General features: G+C 36.6%; 2 protein-coding genes across 2 annotated transcripts in view; one reads left to right on the forward strand and one right to left on the reverse strand.

Annotated features, from left to right (window-relative positions):
* Nucleotides 1–3,392: 3,392 nt before the first annotated feature.
* On the reverse strand, nt 3,393–16,643 carry LOC127619995 (CREB-regulated transcription coactivator 2-like). Its single transcript, XM_052093044.1, has 14 exons — nt 16,329–16,643; nt 15,647–15,721; nt 15,419–15,526; nt 13,169–13,230; nt 12,939–13,007; nt 12,637–12,737; nt 12,390–12,463; nt 12,243–12,286; nt 11,293–11,513; nt 10,633–11,087; nt 5,360–6,112; nt 5,146–5,202; nt 4,863–5,010; nt 3,393–4,652 (listed from the first exon to the last, which is right to left on the reverse strand). The coding sequence occupies exons 1-14, from the start codon at nt 16,506–16,508 to the stop codon at nt 4,525–4,527; spliced, it is 2,475 nt and encodes an 824-aa protein (XP_051949004.1). The 5' UTR covers nt 16,509–16,643; the 3' UTR covers nt 3,393–4,524.
* Nucleotides 16,644–17,518: 875 nt separating this feature from the next.
* Nucleotides 17,519–18,519, forward strand: part of LOC127619858 (chromatin accessibility complex protein 1-like) — a 1,392-nt gene continuing 391 nt past the window's right edge. Inside the window, exons 1-3 of the mRNA XM_052092869.1 lie at nt 17,519–17,685; nt 17,912–18,038; nt 18,130–18,519. The exon at nt 18,130–18,519 is cut by the window's right edge and continues 391 nt beyond it. Coding sequence (XP_051948829.1) covers nt 17,536–17,685; nt 17,912–18,038; nt 18,130–18,224 — 372 coding nt within the window. The 5' untranslated portion in view covers nt 17,519–17,535 and the 3' untranslated portion in view covers nt 18,225–18,519. The remainder of the gene's footprint in view (nt 17,686–17,911; nt 18,039–18,129) is intronic.

An 18,519-nucleotide genomic window follows, 5' to 3' on the forward strand; every position in this document is an offset into this window, starting at 1 on the left:
ACCCTCATGCCATCCCAGATGTAAATGACTTTCTTTCTTCTGCAGAACACAAATAAAGATTTTTAGAAGAATATTCCAGCTCTATACGTCCATACAATGCAAGTGGATGGTGACCAGAACTTTGAAGCTTACCACTCTGAATACACATTAAGCTGTGGCACCAAAAATTATGAGTCCATACTTAAGTCTTAATATAAATGTCAGTGAATCAACAATTTCCCATAACCTTTCTTAGAATTTTTTTTTCTTCAATTACTTCTAACCAACTTGTGGATGTTTTCATTTAGTTAATAATAAAGAAGTGTAACAACACAAGTAGTTTAACACATTAACTATCAACATGTTCCAATTATGCTGGTCAACCACACAGTCTCCAAAAAGCTTTTTTTTCTCAATATTGATATGTTTTAAATCCTAAAACTGAATTTGTGTGTGTGTGAGTGTAATGCTTTGAGCAGATGTATTTTGTATCTTTCTTTAAACAGATGCAACTTGGTTTGATATTTTGATATATGTTAATAAATTCATACATTTTTATGTGTGTTCTAATACATTTTGGAGCCACAATAGTCATTACTATTATGTGATAACATATAATTATATAATTATGCTCAGGACAAATTTACTAAGAATTCCAAAATCATTATTTTGTCAACATGAAGGGATAGAAGCACAGGCATATGAGCATTCTGAAAGAGAGTAAAATAATCTGTCAAATCAGTTTGAATTGGAAAATTGTCTGTCCTCGGGACAGAGAAAGAGATCAGTGAGTAGAGCAGAGAGAAGGAATCAGACAGGCCTCACCTAATGTTCCGCTCTCCCCTTATCCCATTAGGTATGCCTGCCCAGTTAAACATGGACATGGGCACACGGATAATCCACCCTAACACTTAGGGACTCATTCATCGCTCTTGCAATGCATTTATATGCTGCTAACACTATTCTGCACTGGGGAGAGAGAAGAGGTACCATGAGTCATCTACAAGTTCTGATCAACTGATCAACAGGGTTTTTTTTAATGTGCATTAAAGATATGTTTAACAACATGCTTTTCAGTTTATCATTATTTAGTGTTACACATACATCTTTACCACTGGGTCCAGCTTCACTGACTCCTTTAAGGATATCAAAGTAACCACAGACCTGAGCTTTTGCAACAATTACACCAGGGCATAAGAGAGAGAGAGAGCAAAGGATTCTGAAACAGAGAGATGCAACTTGTGACATAAGTGACTTGTGGATATTTGGAGAGTTAAAAGACAGAAATGTGAAGCTTAAAATCTTATAAAAGCACTTACATAATTTTTTTTTAAAACTCATGTATTATTTGAGCGGTAGAGTTTTTTTTTTTTTAAATAATTTTTACAGTCATTTTAGGAATTGGCTATACCTTTATACAGAAAAGGTATGACATTTTATCACACTAACATAATGTTTACACACATATTGTTTACATCTTGTGACTATACTTTTGAAACAGTGAGTATTTTAAAGTTTACGGATTGGCCTCATGGCTTCACCAGAACCCACATTTTTGCTTTTTTAAAGAAATGGAGGGGCAAGCCAAAATAATTATTTGTGGTAATCAATATTATGCCACAAATGCCGTTCCTTTAAGTTTGTACATATGCTATCATGTAAAATAAAATGAATATAGGTCTGCCTGATCTGAGACTCTGAATTCTGAAATATGTACTAGATCTATGCAAGTCTGAGGAACCAAGGAACAGACCTTGGCCTTTATTAGGGTTGGTGTGGCTGATCAAGGGATGATGCATAAACCACTCTGCCCTCAGGCAAGGTGTTTAACCCCAGACTGAACCAGGGGGATTGTTCCTGTAAGTCCCTTTGAATAAATGCATATGCTAAATCATGACCTCTTACGGAATATTAAGTATGTACAAGTTGCATATTAATATATAAAGTACTGTGCAAAAGTTAAGCACTTAAGATGTTTCACAAAAAAAGGCTGATATAAAATGATAAAACTATCCCTCACTTAAAGATCCATATAGTAAATTACTAGTAACCCTATAGTGTTACTAGTAGTTCTGCCAAGCTGTCTTTCCAGCCTGTCATACTTCTTGACAGGCTGGAAAACTGGGTGGGGCTTTCTGGGATGGTCCTAAAATGGTTCAGGTCATACTTAGAAGGGAGAGGTTATTATGCGAGTATAGGGGACCATAAATCTGAGTGGACGTCCATGACATGCAGAGTCCCTCAAGGCTCAATTCTTGCGCCACTCCTGTTCAACCTGTATATGCTCCCAATGAGCCAAATGATGACAAAGAACCAAATTGCTTACCACAGCTATGCAGACGACACACAGATCTACTTAGCCGTATCACCTAACAATTACAGCCCCATTGACTCCCTGTGCCAATGCATTGGTGAATTAAACAGTTGGATGTGCCAAAACTTTCTTCAGTTAAACAAAGACAAAACTGAAGTCATTGTGTTTGGAAACAAAGATGAAGTTCTCAAGGTGAATGCATACCTTGACGCTAGGGGTCAAACAACTAAAAATCAAGTCAGGAATCTTGGTGTGTCTCTACAGTCAGACCTTAGATTCAGTAGTCATGTCAAAGCAATAACTAAATCAGCATACTATCATCTGAAAAATATTGCAAGAATTAGATGCTTTGTTTCCAGTCAAGACCTAGAGAAACTTGTGCATGCTTTCATCACCAGCAGGGTGGATTATTGTAATGGACTCCTCACTGGCCTCCAAAAAGACCATAAGACAGTTGCAGCTCATACAGAACGCTGCTGCCAGGATTCTGAGCAGAACCAGAAAATATGGACATATCACACCAGTCCTCAGGTCTTTACACTGGCTCCCAGTTACATTTAGGATTAATTTTAAAGTATTATTACTGGTATATAAATCACTCAATGGGCTAGGACCTCAACATATTGCAGATATGCTCACTGAATATAAACCCAACAGATCACTCAGATCATTAGCATCACATCAGCTAGAAATACCAAGGGTTCACTCTAAGCAAGGAGAGTCTGCTTTTAGCTATTATGCCAGCTGCAGATGGAACCAGCTTCCAGAAGAGATCAGATGTGCTCCTACAGTAGTCACATTCAAATCCAGACTCAAAACACATCTGTTTAGCTGTGCATTTACTGAATGAGCACTGTGCCATTGTGTGTCCGACTGCTTGTACTGTATTTTATTTTATACTCTAAACTGTTTCAATTATTCTTATTTTTTTAAATTCTTATTTTAATCTCTTCTATGTAAAAGCACTTTGAATTACCATAGTGTATGAAATGTGGCATATAAATAAACTTGCCTTGCCTATTGTGAATAGCACTATAACACTGAAAATGACTAGACTTGACTTAAGAATATTGGAAACAGAATGCTTGGATTTGTTTTTGTTAGTCCACATTTTATTGCAATACTTTTACAGAGGGTGTTTCTATAATATTTGATGTTAATATAATTATTTCAAATTAAGGTTAATTCTGACATATTTTGTAAATCATGAAAATGTGTATTACAATATGCATTTTGAAAACATTGTGATAATTTACATTTTATACTGAAGAAAAAACCCAATAGCACCTCTACCAGAGAGTGATAAAGCAAAGTCTTAAAGTTCAATACATAAAAATAATTTAGCTATAAATGCTAAAAAAAAAAATAACATAAATATAATATGAAAATCCAGAGGCAGATGTCAACAGTCAGGCACAACAAAATGACCCCGTTTTTAACACAAGACTTTAAAATGCAAACAATTGGATATGCTATGACCCAAATTTCAGTTGGACATGAAGTCTGGAGCTGATACCAAAAGTGTTTACTATCAATATTGTAATAAAGTATTATAAATAAAAAGAAACTGGCCCCAAACTAGCCAAAGGTATTTTCATACACTGTGAAATTCCATTAGTTGTTCTATGCTATATTGAGTTCAGAAATACCATAAACAATAACATTTGACTTCACTGTATGTATCAATACAAAAATATATATATTTTTCTATTGCATTTATAGTTATATATTTATATTTAAAGTATATTTAAATATAAACAAAAATAAAAGAAAATCCTATTTTAGGCACATAGTCCTACTCTCTTTAACCTCCATGCAAAACCCTTTTTACTCTTTTTATAAGTGTATTTTTCATGTTCCCTTAAAGCAGTGGTTCCCAACCCTGTTCCTGGAGGCCCCCCACTACTCATAGATCCCTTGATCAGCCACACTACTCATTTTGGATATTTCCCTAATCAAACACACCTGATCATCAGCTAATTAGTGGAGACTCCCAAGACCTGAAATGGTTGTCAGAAAAGGAGATATACAAAATGTGCAGTGTTGGGGGGCCTCCAGGAACAGGTTTGGGAGCCACTGCCTTAAAGGATCTTTAAGCCAATTAATGATTTTCATTCCATATGTTAATTATCAATTTTGAAGTTTATTGGTAAAAACTAAATTTTGACTGTAGCTTCCTAGAATATGTAATATTTTAAACACATTTTAATAATACAAGCATAGAAAACGTATTACTGTACATAGCCCAAGTCTTCCAGAGAAGGAAGACCCTCACTGTCCAAGTCAAAGGTTTCTAGATCGAACTCCAGGACTGAGTCATGTAGGCCCAATATATCCTGGTCCAGCCAGGATGATTGCTCTGAAAGGTGAAGAAACATTTATCTGTCAAATAGATTATGACAGTTCTATCTAAAAATGAAATGCATAAAGACGAAGTCCACCGAGTTTCCTAAGGTGTTTTATTATAATATAGCCTACTGGTTCTATAATGTAATGTGGTCTACAGTAAAAAATTACCACTCTTAACCAAGTTTGCAGGCCACACATTGGCAGTTGATCTATATCTCACCTGATAAGTTAATGTTGAAAATATGTTCTGTTTCTCTGGCATTAATGATTTGGTTATGCTGTGGTAGCATACTCTTGCTTTCTGATGCTTGAATATTAAGATCTGACACTCTACTGCCACCTAGAGGCTCCTTTTGAAGCCCTTCAAGCTGTGTGGGGAATAAACAAGACAGAAATCTCTTGAAAATCAATTGAAAATGTTGTGCATCTGCACAGCCATACACAGGTAATAAGACCAGTGCAACCTGAATGGATATTTAATAATACCAAAATAAATAATCTACCTGCTGGGAGAGGGCCTTTGCCTGGCTAGGGGTAAGGAGTAAGCCAACATATGATTCCTGTAACAAAAACGGGATGTCACATCATTAACATAATCACTAAACATGACTCCTACATTGCAATTCAAACAGGAAAAGGTTTCATCAAGTACAAATGACCAAACAAAGTAACATGTAATTATTTGTATGAAAATAACATGATTCTAAAAGCCCTCACCTTGTTCAGTTCAAAACCGTTATTCTTTGAGTTTGCAATTATTTCGCTTTCCCCAGAATCTGAGATCCTTGATCTCTCCCCTTGAGTCTCACTGAAAGTGACCTTACATTGTGGCTCTGCTTGCTCTTGCGTCTGCATACAGGTTCTATGTGGGCTTTTCCCTTGTGTGTTTGGGAAGCCTGGTGGGCCTGTCATATGATTCCAGCTTTTCTCTTGACTTAAAGTGGGCAAAGGTGGAGGTTGATGATGATGTTGGTGCTGTTGACCTTGGTATGGGCCCTGTTGGCATGGCAACTGCCACTGATTTGGGCGCTGGTACTGGTCATCACATAACTGATGATACTGGAACCGTCGATTCGCTTTTGTGTAAGGTTGATGATGCTGGCTGGTTGGTTGTTGTAAGGCGTCTTGTTGCATTAAATGTTGCTGAGCAAAATGTTGCAACTGCTGCTGATATTTAGTCTGTGATTGTGAATGATCCTGTAGCTGCCAACTCTGTTTGTGAATGTGGTGCTGTGAATGTAACAGGTGTTGTTGTGTCTGACTATGTGTTTGCTGATGTTGTGATTGTTGTGGCTGGTGTTCATTACTCCACTGTTCCATCTCTGGGATAGACTGATGCTGTGCCTCTGGATGAAAATACTGTCGAACTGGCTGATGGGACATTTGTTGAGCAGTTTTTAGGAGCTGACTGCAGGGATATGCTGGTGGCTTGGTCTCTTTCAAAACTTTGTTAGGGTTGAGGAGAGCACCCTGTGTGAAACATTCAGAGTACGTTAAAACAACAGCAACGAGACCAAGCTTAATCGTATCAAACAACAAAATAAGGAATTTTGCGCTTACAATGGAAGTGAATGGGCCAGTCCGTAAACATGAAATACACAGTTTCAAAAGTACAGCCACAAGTTGTAAACATTATATGTGTTGACTTACATCCAATATTACAACTTTGTTGACATAATGAAATAACACCAGTAATGCACATATACAGAAATGTTTATTGATGTGCATGGTCCCTGTAAATCTAAATTGAATAAAGAAAGTAATGTAACAATTTTATCACACTAAACTCATATAGAAGAGAAAATCTGTCACACTGAAATAATTATGTTTACACATAATGATTACCTTGGCTATATTTTGTAAAGTGTGTGGATTTTAAGTTGAGCCCATTCACTACCATTGTAAGTGCCTTAATGTAACCGTGATCTGTACCTTTTTATTTTTATGAACAAGGGATGAGTCTAAATTGTTTTCATTGGTAATCAACATTGTCACAAATGCACCTCATTTACTTTATTTTTATCCCCTTTTCCCGCTAGTTTGGAATGCCCAATTCCCACTACTTAGTAGGTCCTCTTGGTGGCGCAGTTACTCACCTCAATCTGGGTGGCCAAGGACAAAACAGTCAATCTGCACATTTTATCACATGGCTCATTGTGCATGACACCGCGGAGACTCCCAGCATGTGGAGGCTCATGCTACCCTCCGCAATCCACGCACAACTTACCACGTGCCCCATTGAGAGCGAAAACCACTAGTCACAACTACCCCATGTAACTCAACCCTCCCTAGCAACCGGGCCAATTTGGTAGCTTAGGAGACCTGGCTGGAGTCACTCGGCACACCCTGGATTTGAACTGGTGACTCCGAGGGTGGTAGTCTGCCCCTCCTTCTCTTTTAAAAAGCTAAAATCTTGGTTTTAGTGACTTACAATGGAAGTGAATGGGGCCAATCAGTAAACATTGGAATACTCACTGTTTCAAAAGTATAGCCACAAGACTTAAACAAGATGAGTGTTAACATGATCTTAGTGTGATAAAATCACTTACTAAGATTTTCTGTGTAAATTTATATCCAATTTTACAACTTTGTTGCCATGACAATGGAATATGAAGGTAAATCAGTAGCAAAACTCGAGAGCTTGCATATTTGGAATTGAGAACTTGTAAAAGAAATACTCGTAAGTTGAAATTTAAACTCCCAGCACAGATGTGAAAACTTGTCTAATAAAAATTTGAAGTTGAATATTCAATAATTCAAAGCTTTGTTTTGAATTCACAGTTGCAGACAATTAAATCACACAAATGTGTAAAATTACATTCACATAAATACAACTACAGACACAAACTTGTATTACACATTAACTTTTGTACTTTCATTTATTTCGCAGTACAACAACAAATCAGCACTTAAAACCTCTCAAATCTGGCACTGCAACTTTATATCTTCACGTCTTGACTTTTGCAACCTCTTTTGTGAAAAACCTGTAGCAAAACTCACTTGTGCAGTAAAATCCTGATGTGAGAAGGCAAGATCAGTGTTCAGCAGAAGAAGGGTCGTTTTATTAGTTGATGGCACCAGTGTGGATCGTGTTAACTGGGGATGTGAATAATTTCACTTGCCATTTCAGCAGATTTGTTCAAAGTGAATTGCCAAGGAGCAACGAAAAGATATTTAGCACATTATAAAAAAAAATTTGGTATCATGTTTAACCTGCTTCGTTTCATTGATGTCTGTTCTAATGAATTTGACACAGTTTGAGAGTGATTTTAACGGTTTCCCATGTTAACGTGGGACATTGGTTTGAATGGGAAATGGCCCATTCACTGACCTGGGTTCAAATCCAGGTCAAAGACGATGCATTTGTAGCTTTGCTGCAAATTTTGATGTATTTTTAACAGTTACAATGAAAACTATTTTGTAAAACACACACACACAGATAAACGATTTATCATTTTTTTTTTATAATTCTAAGAAAATTGTAGCTGAATCTGACAGCCATCAATTACAGTATAATCAATTACATTTTCTGAGAATGCTTGAATTACTGGGGGGAAAAAAATACAAATATGAACTACGTTTTCCATATATAGTTAAGAGGCTTTTTAAAATTGCCAAACACATTTAAGATCTCATGCTTTCTCAGAGTTTATTCTAATTTATTCTCACCCATATGTCAATTTGGAATTTGTACTTGCTCTCAAAAAAAAAAAAAAAAAAGAATAATAAAAAGAAAATAATAATAAAAAAGCACTGTTCTGAAAGATCATCTTTTGGTAGTCATGGGTAGTTATAAACACACAACATTGTCATGCACATAAACTTTTAAAAGTAAAGGATTAGGTTATATCAATGTGAATAAAAATACAGATGTTCACAGGGGATTTGAACCCAGGTCAATATGCATGATTACACGCTACCACTAGATCAAGGGAACTAATAACAATAATTTTATCAAGAAATTACATAAATAAATGTAATATAAATATTTAGGCTAATTATTGAGACATTTCAAATAATAAAATAATTCCACTTGTGATTTATTTCTCTGACAAGTGTCATCGTCAGTTCCCATTCAAAACAATGTCCCATATTAACATGGTAAACCAGCTGTTACCATGTGAAGCCATTAAAATCCCTCCAAAACTGTGTCAAATTCATTAGAACAGACATCAATGAAACAAAGCATGTTAATAATGATACCAACATTTTTTTATAATGTGCTAAACGTCTTTTTGTTGCTCTTTGGCAATTCACATTGAATGAATCTGCTGAAAAGGCAAGTGAAATTATTCACATCCCTGGTTAACATGATCCACACTGGTGGCATTCATTGGCTAGGCATCAATAAATAAAATGACTTTATTGACCCCTTCCCTGCTGAACACTGATCTTGCTCTTTACTGCACAAGTCAGTTTTGCTACAGGTTTTTCGCAAAAGTCAAGACGTGAAGATTTAAAGTTGCAGTGCCAGATTTGAGAGGTTTTAATTGCCGATTTGTTGTTGTACTGCGAAAATGAAAGTACAAAAATTAATGTGTAATACAAGTTTGTATTTATGTGAATGTCATTTTACACATTTGTGTGATTACTTGTCTGCAATTGTGATTTCAAAACAAAAGCTTTGAATTATTGTCTGTGAGTGCAGATTGCAACATTCAACTTAAAATTTTTATTTGACAACTTTTCACATCAGTGCTGTGAGTGTAAGTTTCAACTTACGAATATTTATTGTACAAGTTCTCAAATTCAAATATGCAAGCTCTCGAGTTTTGCTACTGATTTACCTTCATAATGTAATGTCAACGAACCCTAAAACGACGTTACAGCTCAAATAATTTAATTTAAATAACTGAACAGTTTTAAAGGTAGAATTAATGCATGTGCTTTTCTCTCGATTGAGATTAACTTGTATTGATCACGGAATATTCCTTTAGCTTAAACTGAAAACAAAACATCTCTTTAAGACCTTTTAAGCCAATAAAATAAAAGCTGCAAAGTTGAAGGTGGATCTAAAGCAGAAATACATTGACATTTGTTTGATGTTTGCTTGTTTTAGAACATCATTCCAGCTTCAATGGTAAAAATGGTTCTATGGTTCATGGCAAAATCCAAGTTAAACTATAAAAATAAGTAGATCTACTAAAACCTATATAAAACGTATTTACACATGTGGCATTGCACATAACGTCGGCAATATGAAGCCACCATACTAGCACGTATTGTCTTTTTCTATAAAAAAAAAAAAAGTTTCAATACATTTTCTTTAAAAAAAAAAGATATTTTCTTTATAAAAGCACTTACATGAATTCTTTTGGTAAAAAAAATGAGCTGCAAAGTTGTTTAAATAATCGTTTTTACAGAAATTGTATGGTTTGTTGACATTACGTTGTCATGGCAACAAAGTAAAATTCACTATACCTTTACACAGAAAAGGTTAGCACCGATTTAATCAAACAAATCTCGCATATTGTTTATGTCTTGTGTCTATACTTTTGAAACAGTGAGTATTTGAATGTTTACGGACTGTCCCCATTCACTTCCATTGTAAGTGCCTCACTGGAACCTTTTGCTGTTTTTTAATTTTTAAGAAAAGGAGGGGGAAGTCAAAACAATTTTATGTGGTAATCAATAGAACACAACTAAATACTGTTGATTGAGCTCAACTTGTATTAATCATGGAATATTCCTTTAAGACATTCTTTTTAAAGGCTTCAATTTTCAAAAAGTTAATTTAAGGGACATTTTAATAGGCGGGGGTTCTTAACGCTACTCCTGAAGGGCCACTTTCCTACAGAGTTTAGTTTCATCCCTGCTCTTCCACACTTGACTTTCATTTTGAAGTTAACCTGATGAACTTGATTAGCTTGTTCATGTGTGTTTCAAAAGGGTTGGAAATAAACTGCAGAAAAGTGGCCCTCCAGGAGCAGGATTGAGAACCTGCAGACACCCTGTGATCAAATTTGATTTTCATTGTTAATCAAACTTGCCTGAGTTATAGAAGACAAGGTTGGAGACACTGTGGGTGAAAACTGATTTGGATGCTGCCAACGGGACTCTCCAACACTGGATACAATAAGTGGGCTGAGCTGGGCCTTCTTCTGTGATGGGGTGGCATGGGCATGGCCAGTTACATGTGGTGAAGCAGAGAGAGAGGAGGAGGAGGAGCAAGAGCGAGATCCACCAATTCCACTGCTGTAACTGCAGCGGCTAGCTGATGATTGGATGGACAGGTTACTTAGAGAAGAGCTACTAAGGGAGGACTGCAGGGACTGGTTGCTGGGCGATGACTGTAGGGAGGAGTTGCTAAGTGACAGGTGTAAGGAAGTGGAGCTCAGAGAGCTGGGCAGGGAGTGGCTGCTGAGAGATGACTGGATGTTGGGACTGCTGAGTGAAGACTGGAGTAAAGGATTACTTAAAGATGCCTGAAGAGATGAGGACAGACCTAACAGAATGAGAAAACAAGCAAACACTCTTGACTCTCCTTATTTCAAATAATTTGTGTTGACACTAGAGGAATAGTTTACTTTTATTTAGTTTGCCCTTTGTATTTATTATTTGAAGCATAAACAGAAAAATATCAGCCGGTTTATCACTACTTTGTACTATGCATGAATGCAATCCACACATTGACAGATTCTTTCACATACTTGGTAAGTTAAAGTCAGACATAATTTTGGGGTTTGTGGAAGTGCAACTCAGGTGGTCTGTGCCACTGTGAGAGGCAGTAGCGCTTTGGGACTCAGAATCTTGGACTACAGGAAGCGGAGAAGGCAGGTGGAGGCTGGACAAGTCCGGAAGAGAGCCGCTGGTACTGAAGGCCAATGTGACTGGGAGGGAAGAGACGTGTTGATCGGGCAATGGGACGTTGCTGGAGAGAGAAAGAAGAAAGATTTGTCTATAAAAGGCAGAATTGTCATCAAGAAAAGCTTAAAAGGAAAGTTTAAATTTAAATTCTCCCATCATTTACTCACCCTCATGCCATCCCAGATGTGTATGACCTTCTTCTGCAGATCACAAACAAAGATTCTTAGAAGAATATCTCAGATCTGTAGGTCCACACAATGCAATTAAATGGTGGCCAGAACTTTGAAGTTCCAAAAATCACATAAAGGGAGGATTAAAGTTATCAATACGACTCCAGTGGTTTAATCAATGTCTTCAGAAGCGATGCCTTTCCTTTTGAATGAAAAACAGATCAATATTTCAATCCTTTTTTTAATACCATAAATCTCCACTTTCGCTTTCAGAATGTGAAAGTGAAAGTGGAGATTTATAGTTTAAAAAAATGACAGACATTCATCTGTTTCTCACACACAAATATCATATTACTTCTAAAGACATGGATTTAACTACTGGAGTCATATGGATTCCTTTCATGCTGCCTTTATATGCCTTTTGGACCTTAAAGTTTTGGCCACCATTCACTTGTATTGTATGGACCTACAGAGCTGAACTATTCTTCTACAAATCTTTGTTTGTGATCTGCAGAAGAAGGTCATACACATTTGAGATGGCATGATGGTGAGTAAATGATGAGACAATTAGAATTTTTGGGTGAACTATTCCTTTAAAGACTGGGAATAAACAAGAAACTTACGGAAAAACAGGTGTTTCACATCCTGATGATGTCACTGAGGATCTCTAGGAATGATGATGCAATGGAGATAATCAGCTATTGGTTTTTTAAATAAAGACCTTAGATACATTTAACAATAATTTGATATAGATATGTTAGAACTAAAACCTTCTTTAGTTTGGGAGGTGTTGTCTCCTCTGGAATATTTTCTTCAATTAGTGGCACTGGATGTGCAAATGTCCCTTGGAAAATTCAGTTAAATTGAACAATTAGCAAGTAATTGCAGACAAAATTCTAATATTTTTTCATTTGATGTGATGTTAACAACTGTAGGAAATGAGTGTGAAGTTTACGGACTGATATTAGTAGTCGATTAACTAAGAAGATAATGCAACATTGCAAAAGTTAAACTCACCACTGTGCCTGGTGTGAGGGTTCCGAATTTGGGAGGATTTCATACGGCCATCCAAAAGGGTGTTTCGCACACTGGTGTGGAGGGCTGAATCAGAGTTAGTTCTGAGAGAATAAACAGGATTTGAGAGTGATTGGCATAAATGGAGCAATATGAGACTCATTTAACACGTTCTATATCTTCTAGAGCAAGAATGTCAAAAAACAAAGTAAAACTTTAGCAATGGGAGCTGTAAAAAATACATTTTTGTACAGTATTTGCACAAGAGCTGATCTTAGATCAGCAGTCATACTAAACTAAACTACCTATTTAGAGCTGTTAGTGGAAGAGGGACCATCTGGCTCTTCTCAGTGGCAGAACAACTGGACCAATTTCTGTTAGAATTGATCAGAGCATCACAAACACACTTAATATCCAAAGCACTAGTGTAAACATCTGATGGTGACTACATTGTGGTTATCAAACAAAAGATTACTTGGCACTTATAAACAGGCTGAATGTGTTGGTTTTGAGCAAACTTTATTTTTAACCTTACCTTTTCCAGGTAGGACCTCGAGGAAGAGACGAGTGAGTAGAGAGATAGGGAGCACTATCAAACTGTGAGGTGAAGTTAAGGCTTAATAATGAATTTAGGGTTCCCGCACCTTTTGTCCAATGTATTTAGAGCATTTTGCCAGTCGTTAATGGATACGAATTTTTAAATAATTTTACTGAGATTGATGGAGAGAATTTCTGTCAGGTGTTTTTGTATGTCAGGTACCAGTCCTTACATATATTTTAGAAATGTCTAATTAAAGCCAAAAAAACTTGCTGAGATATATATATATATATTCTCAATACATATATTCTCCAAGTGTATATCATATTTGTCAAATTGATAATCCCAGGTCCATGACAGTGAGAACCATGTAAACTACATTATCATATAATTAAACGTGCTATCAAACATTCAGTTCTTTGTATACAATCAGTTATCAGCATAGAGACCAAAGCAACAAGATGACTAAGATTAGATTTGTGGAGGTCAGGGTCAGAAATCACAAGGGGTCAAAGCAAAAAATGCCACAGAATGTGACAAAAATGCCCACCAAATTAAAAATGTGGGGGCTAAACATGTGCACTAATGAATTCCTCTATTTGTTATCTGTAACAATGGATATTTTTCTTAAATAATATTCTATTCTAGGCCAAGTACACTACTTATCACATTAAACAGTTTTATGTCCTATTATATTTATACGTAACCACTTATCTGATTATTCAAATTGAAGTTTTAAATAGAAGTATCTGACATAAACCACCATTGTTTTACATCAAATACTTCATACTTTGTATGGTTGAAATGTGCGCTACAAATGCCCTCATAAAGGTAAAAAAATTACTGAAAAATGACTCAAGGGGGCAATTATTGCACCTTAATGGAAGAGTTAATTTCTGACAATGGTGGAGGTGTTGCAGTACTCATTATATATATATATATATATATATATATATATATATATATAAGTATAAATATTCTAAACATACACTCACCTAAAGGATTATTAGGAACACCATACTAATACTGTGTTTGACCCCTTTCAGCCTTCAGAACTGCCTTAATTCTACGTGGCATTGATTCAACAAGGTGCTGAAAGCATTCTTTAGAAATGTTGGCCCATATTGATAGGATAGCATCTTGCAGTTGATGGAGATTTGTGGGATGCACATCCAGGGCACGAAGCTCCGTTCCACCACATCCCAAAGATGCTCTATTGGGTTGAGATCTGGTGACTGTGGGGGCCATTTTAGTACAGTGAACTCATTGTCATGTTCAAGAAACCAATTTGAAATGATTCGAGCTTTGTGACATGGTGCATTATCCTGCTGGAAGTAGCCATCAGAGGATGGGTGCATGGTGGCCATAAAGGGATGGACATGGTCAGAAACAATGCTCAGGTAGGCCGTGGCATTTAAACGATGCCCAATTGGCACTAAGGGGCCTAAAGTGTGCCAAGAAAACATCCCCCACACCATTACACCACCACCACCAGCCTGCACAGGGGTAACAAGACATGATGGATCCATGTTCTCATTCTGTTTACGCCAAATTCTGACTCTACCATCTGAATGTCTCAACAGAAATCGAGACTCATCAGACCAGGCAACATTTTTCCAGTCTTCAACTGTCCAATTTTGGTGAGCTCTTGCAAATTGTAGCCTCTTTTTCCTATTTGTAGTGGAGATGAGTGGTACCCGGTGAGGTCTTCTGCTGTTGTAGCCCATCCGCCTCAAGGTTGTGCGTGTTGTGGCTTCACAAATGCTTTGCTGCATACCTCGGTTGTAACAAGTAGTTATTTCAGGCAAAGTTGCTCTTCTATCAGCTTGAATCAGTCGGCCCATTCTCCTCTGACCTCTAGCATCAACAAGGCATTTTCGCCCACAGGACTGCCACATACTGGATGTTTTTCCCTTTTCACACCATTCTTTGTAAACCCTAGAAATGGTTGTGCATGAAAATCCCAGTAAGTGAGCAGATTGTGAAATACTCAGACCGGCCCGTCTGGCACCAACAACCATGCCACGCTCAAAATTGCTTAAATCACCTTTCTTTCCCATTCTGACATTCAGTTTGGAGTTCAGGAGATTGTCTTGACCAGGACCACACCCCTAAATGCATTGAAGCAACTGCCATGTGATTGGTTGATTAGATAATTGCATTAATGAGAAATTGAACAGGTGTTCCTATTAATCCTTTAGGTGAGTGTATATATGAGATTAGCAGCAGTTACTGAAGTGGGGATACATGTCTCCTGTGTGATCTGGCCAGATGACTGGGCTGTATGTCTCTGTACCATTCATCTGCCTCTAGGAGATGCTGGGTGAGATAACTTGGGTCTGAGTTGCAGGGGAACTGTAAATAGTAGGGGGAAAAAATATTTAAAATAAAAAAAAATCCATAGCTTCCGCTCATTCACCCACTATTTAAATGGAGATGATGCTAATAATGCTTAAAATACCCAAAACCACTCACCTGGTTCTTTGTGGAGCATCTTGAAATCTGGTTGACATTTGGCAGCGATCCTCCACAAACTTTCTCAGCCTGAACCTGTGTAGGGAATGGTGGCTACTGGTCACAGAACACATAAACAATATTCTCCCCAAACTCTTGAGTACAAGCCAAATCTCATAAAGCTCTCCCATTGCAAACATTTACCCTCAGGACCACCAAAAATAAAGCCTGTTGCATCATAATTTAAAACAGACACTGCATCTGGGATTTACAGATCCATTTGCTTCAGTCTGCAACACTAATTTGAAATAAGAGACTAGATTATTAGTGCTATTTATGTGCATTGACATTATCCACGTGGACTTGCTTAATCACATCCATGTCAATATGTTAATAAATGGCTAAATATATCTACGAAAGCGTCTCTTTGTACATATAAGTACATATAAACACTTTATTTCCATTCCGATTTCCTTTTTTCGCCTGAAACCCGTTCACTTATTCCTAAGAAATTATTGTAGCTGTACCTAAAGCTACTGTTGACAGATATTATTAATAAGGCAAACAGTCGCTAAAAGTTGAAACAGTCCATTCAACTGGACATATAATAACTCAACCTAATGGTCCAGTTCATATACATGACAAATGTCGTAAATAAGCCGAAAGCGAGGCCAAACACGTCCTGTATTGAGGCTGGACTCACCCTGATGGAAGTTATGTCCATCATAACCTCTCGGAAAGCGGCTGTGTCTTCAGCTTGTCGCTGAGTGTGCAGGGCGATTTTCTCGCTGAATTTACGAGGATTGCAGCCGCCAGGTACTGATCCTGCTCCCGGCCACTGCCCGCATCCTATATCCCCAATGCCAGTGCCTGACATATGCATTATTTCGTAAAATAGGAGAAAATAGGCTGTCAGACACGGCCAGAGTTTGCTAAGTGACTCAAGAAAGCAACACTTTTGACAACAGAGGGTGATGCCGTGTGGGTAATGTAGTCCTGAATGGTTGAGTAAACATCGTTGCCAAGCTCATTCGCTGATCTGTGAAACGCACACGCCCTACTCCTGTCGAGAGGGAAAAATATAACTCTGATATTTTGGGAAACGTAGTTTATGCCCCTTGAACGACAACCAAATCATATGCCGGGACATTAGTTTGCATTTCTGTCACTTAATAACACATAACAAAAAGTTACAAACAACACTACACTTGAAAATCTATACTTTACTCTTGAATTTGTTGCATGAAGCCATGGGCACTCTGTGTGTGTGTGTGTGTGTGTGTGTGTGTGTGTATGTATATATATATATATGTATATATATATATATATATATATATATATATATATATATATATATATATATATATATATATATATTATTATTATTATTATTTTTTTTATTATATATATCTTTTTTATGTATGTATGTATTTATTTATTTATTTCAATTTTACCAATAAATGTAATTAAACACTTTAGTTTGTTCTCATAGTGAAACACCATATTTAAAGGAATATATTCCGGGTTCAATAAAAGTTAAGCTCAACCGACAGTATTTGTGGCATAATATTGATTTACACAAAAATTTATTTGGACCCCCTTTTTTTTTATTTCAATGCCTCAGCCTCGATTTCATTCCCGACAAAAATAAAGCTACTCTTAATATGGTCTATTTAAAATAAAATACACTTGTTGTTTTCAGGGCCTGCAGCATAATTATGATATATTTTGGAGGACGTTAACATTACTAATTTAATCAACTTATTCTAAATTAGAAATATTCTAAACTCTGTGTAGACTACAACATAGTTCTTAATAAAACTACATTCCCATCTGACCATGTTCCAATGACGTCTCTTTGAAGCCTGACGATTTACTTCCGTTACGCAGAAGCGGCCTGGCAACAAAACATGTCTGAGAAAAACATGAAGAAAGGTGATCGAGCTACAAACAGTAAAAACATATCTCTACCTATGTCCAGGGTACGATTAATTATGAAAAGCTCACCTGATGTGTCCTGTATAAACCAAGACGCTATTTTCTTGACAACAAAAGCAACGGTAATTTGATGTATTATTTATGAATGGTCTGTAGTCAGATTAACTGCCAACTAACGCTTGTTTCAAAAGTTTGTGTCTCCAGTTACATTTTATTTTAAAACACAGCGTAAATACTGCATATAGAAGGATACTTGTTATAAATAATTACTCAACTCGTTAATATAACTGCATATGGTTGACTAATATTTGTATGTATGTATTATTTATCTTCATTATTTGCCCATAGGAGCTTTTTGTCCAGCACTTGACTCAGTCCTCATATAAAAATGGGTCCGGTAAAGACACAAACACACTGTCATACAGTGATCTGGCTCATACAGCAGAGGAGACAGAAATATTTCAGTTTCTTACTGGTGAGTGCTGACAAATCAGGTAAAAACCATTTAAACTAAATGAACTGATGTAAACATCGTTTTTTTTTTTTCCTTCTCTCCTCTATTTCAGATATCCTTCCAAAGAAAATCTTGGCCAGAGATTATCTGAAGACAATGGAGGAAATGGACAAAGATGGTGATGATGATGATGATGACAACCTGTAGTAGAAGAGGTTCACAAGTCAGAATAACAAGCCACTTCCACACTACCCTCAAAAAGCAATATAAAGAATAAAATCATAGGAAATTGTCTTACAAATTAGGGCATTTCACCCAAAGAGTTAAGCACCTCTTTTCTTTTTTATGAGTTAATGCACATGTTTTACTCTTACTGTTTTCTGTATGCTTTAGCACCTACATACTCTAATGTTGTTTTGACCACAATGTCCATTAGCCACTGTTGATTGACAACCAAACTACTGTGAGTACCTGTTTGGAAACCAGGATATGTATGCATCAT

The sequence above is a fragment of the Xyrauchen texanus genome, chromosome 26, assembly GCF_025860055.1.
Source record: "Xyrauchen texanus isolate HMW12.3.18 chromosome 26, RBS_HiC_50CHRs, whole genome shotgun sequence".
Classification (NCBI taxonomy): Eukaryota; Metazoa; Chordata; class Actinopteri; order Cypriniformes; family Catostomidae; genus Xyrauchen; species Xyrauchen texanus.

Bases quoted from the DNA above. Each gene is read 5' to 3' on its own strand.
- LOC127619995 (XM_052093044.1), bottom strand. From the start codon at position 16,508: ATGCATATGTCAGGCACTGGCATTGGGGATATAGGATGCGGGCAGTGG. The intron at 11,088-11,292 runs GTATGTGAAAGA...TCATTCTGTTAG, and splicing joins GTCTGACTTTAACTTACCAA to GTCTGTCCTCATCTCTTCAG. The intron at 6,113-10,632 runs GCAAGTTTGATT...TGTTTCACACAG, and splicing joins CCTTGTCTTCTATAACTCAG to GGTGCTCTCCTCAACCCTAA.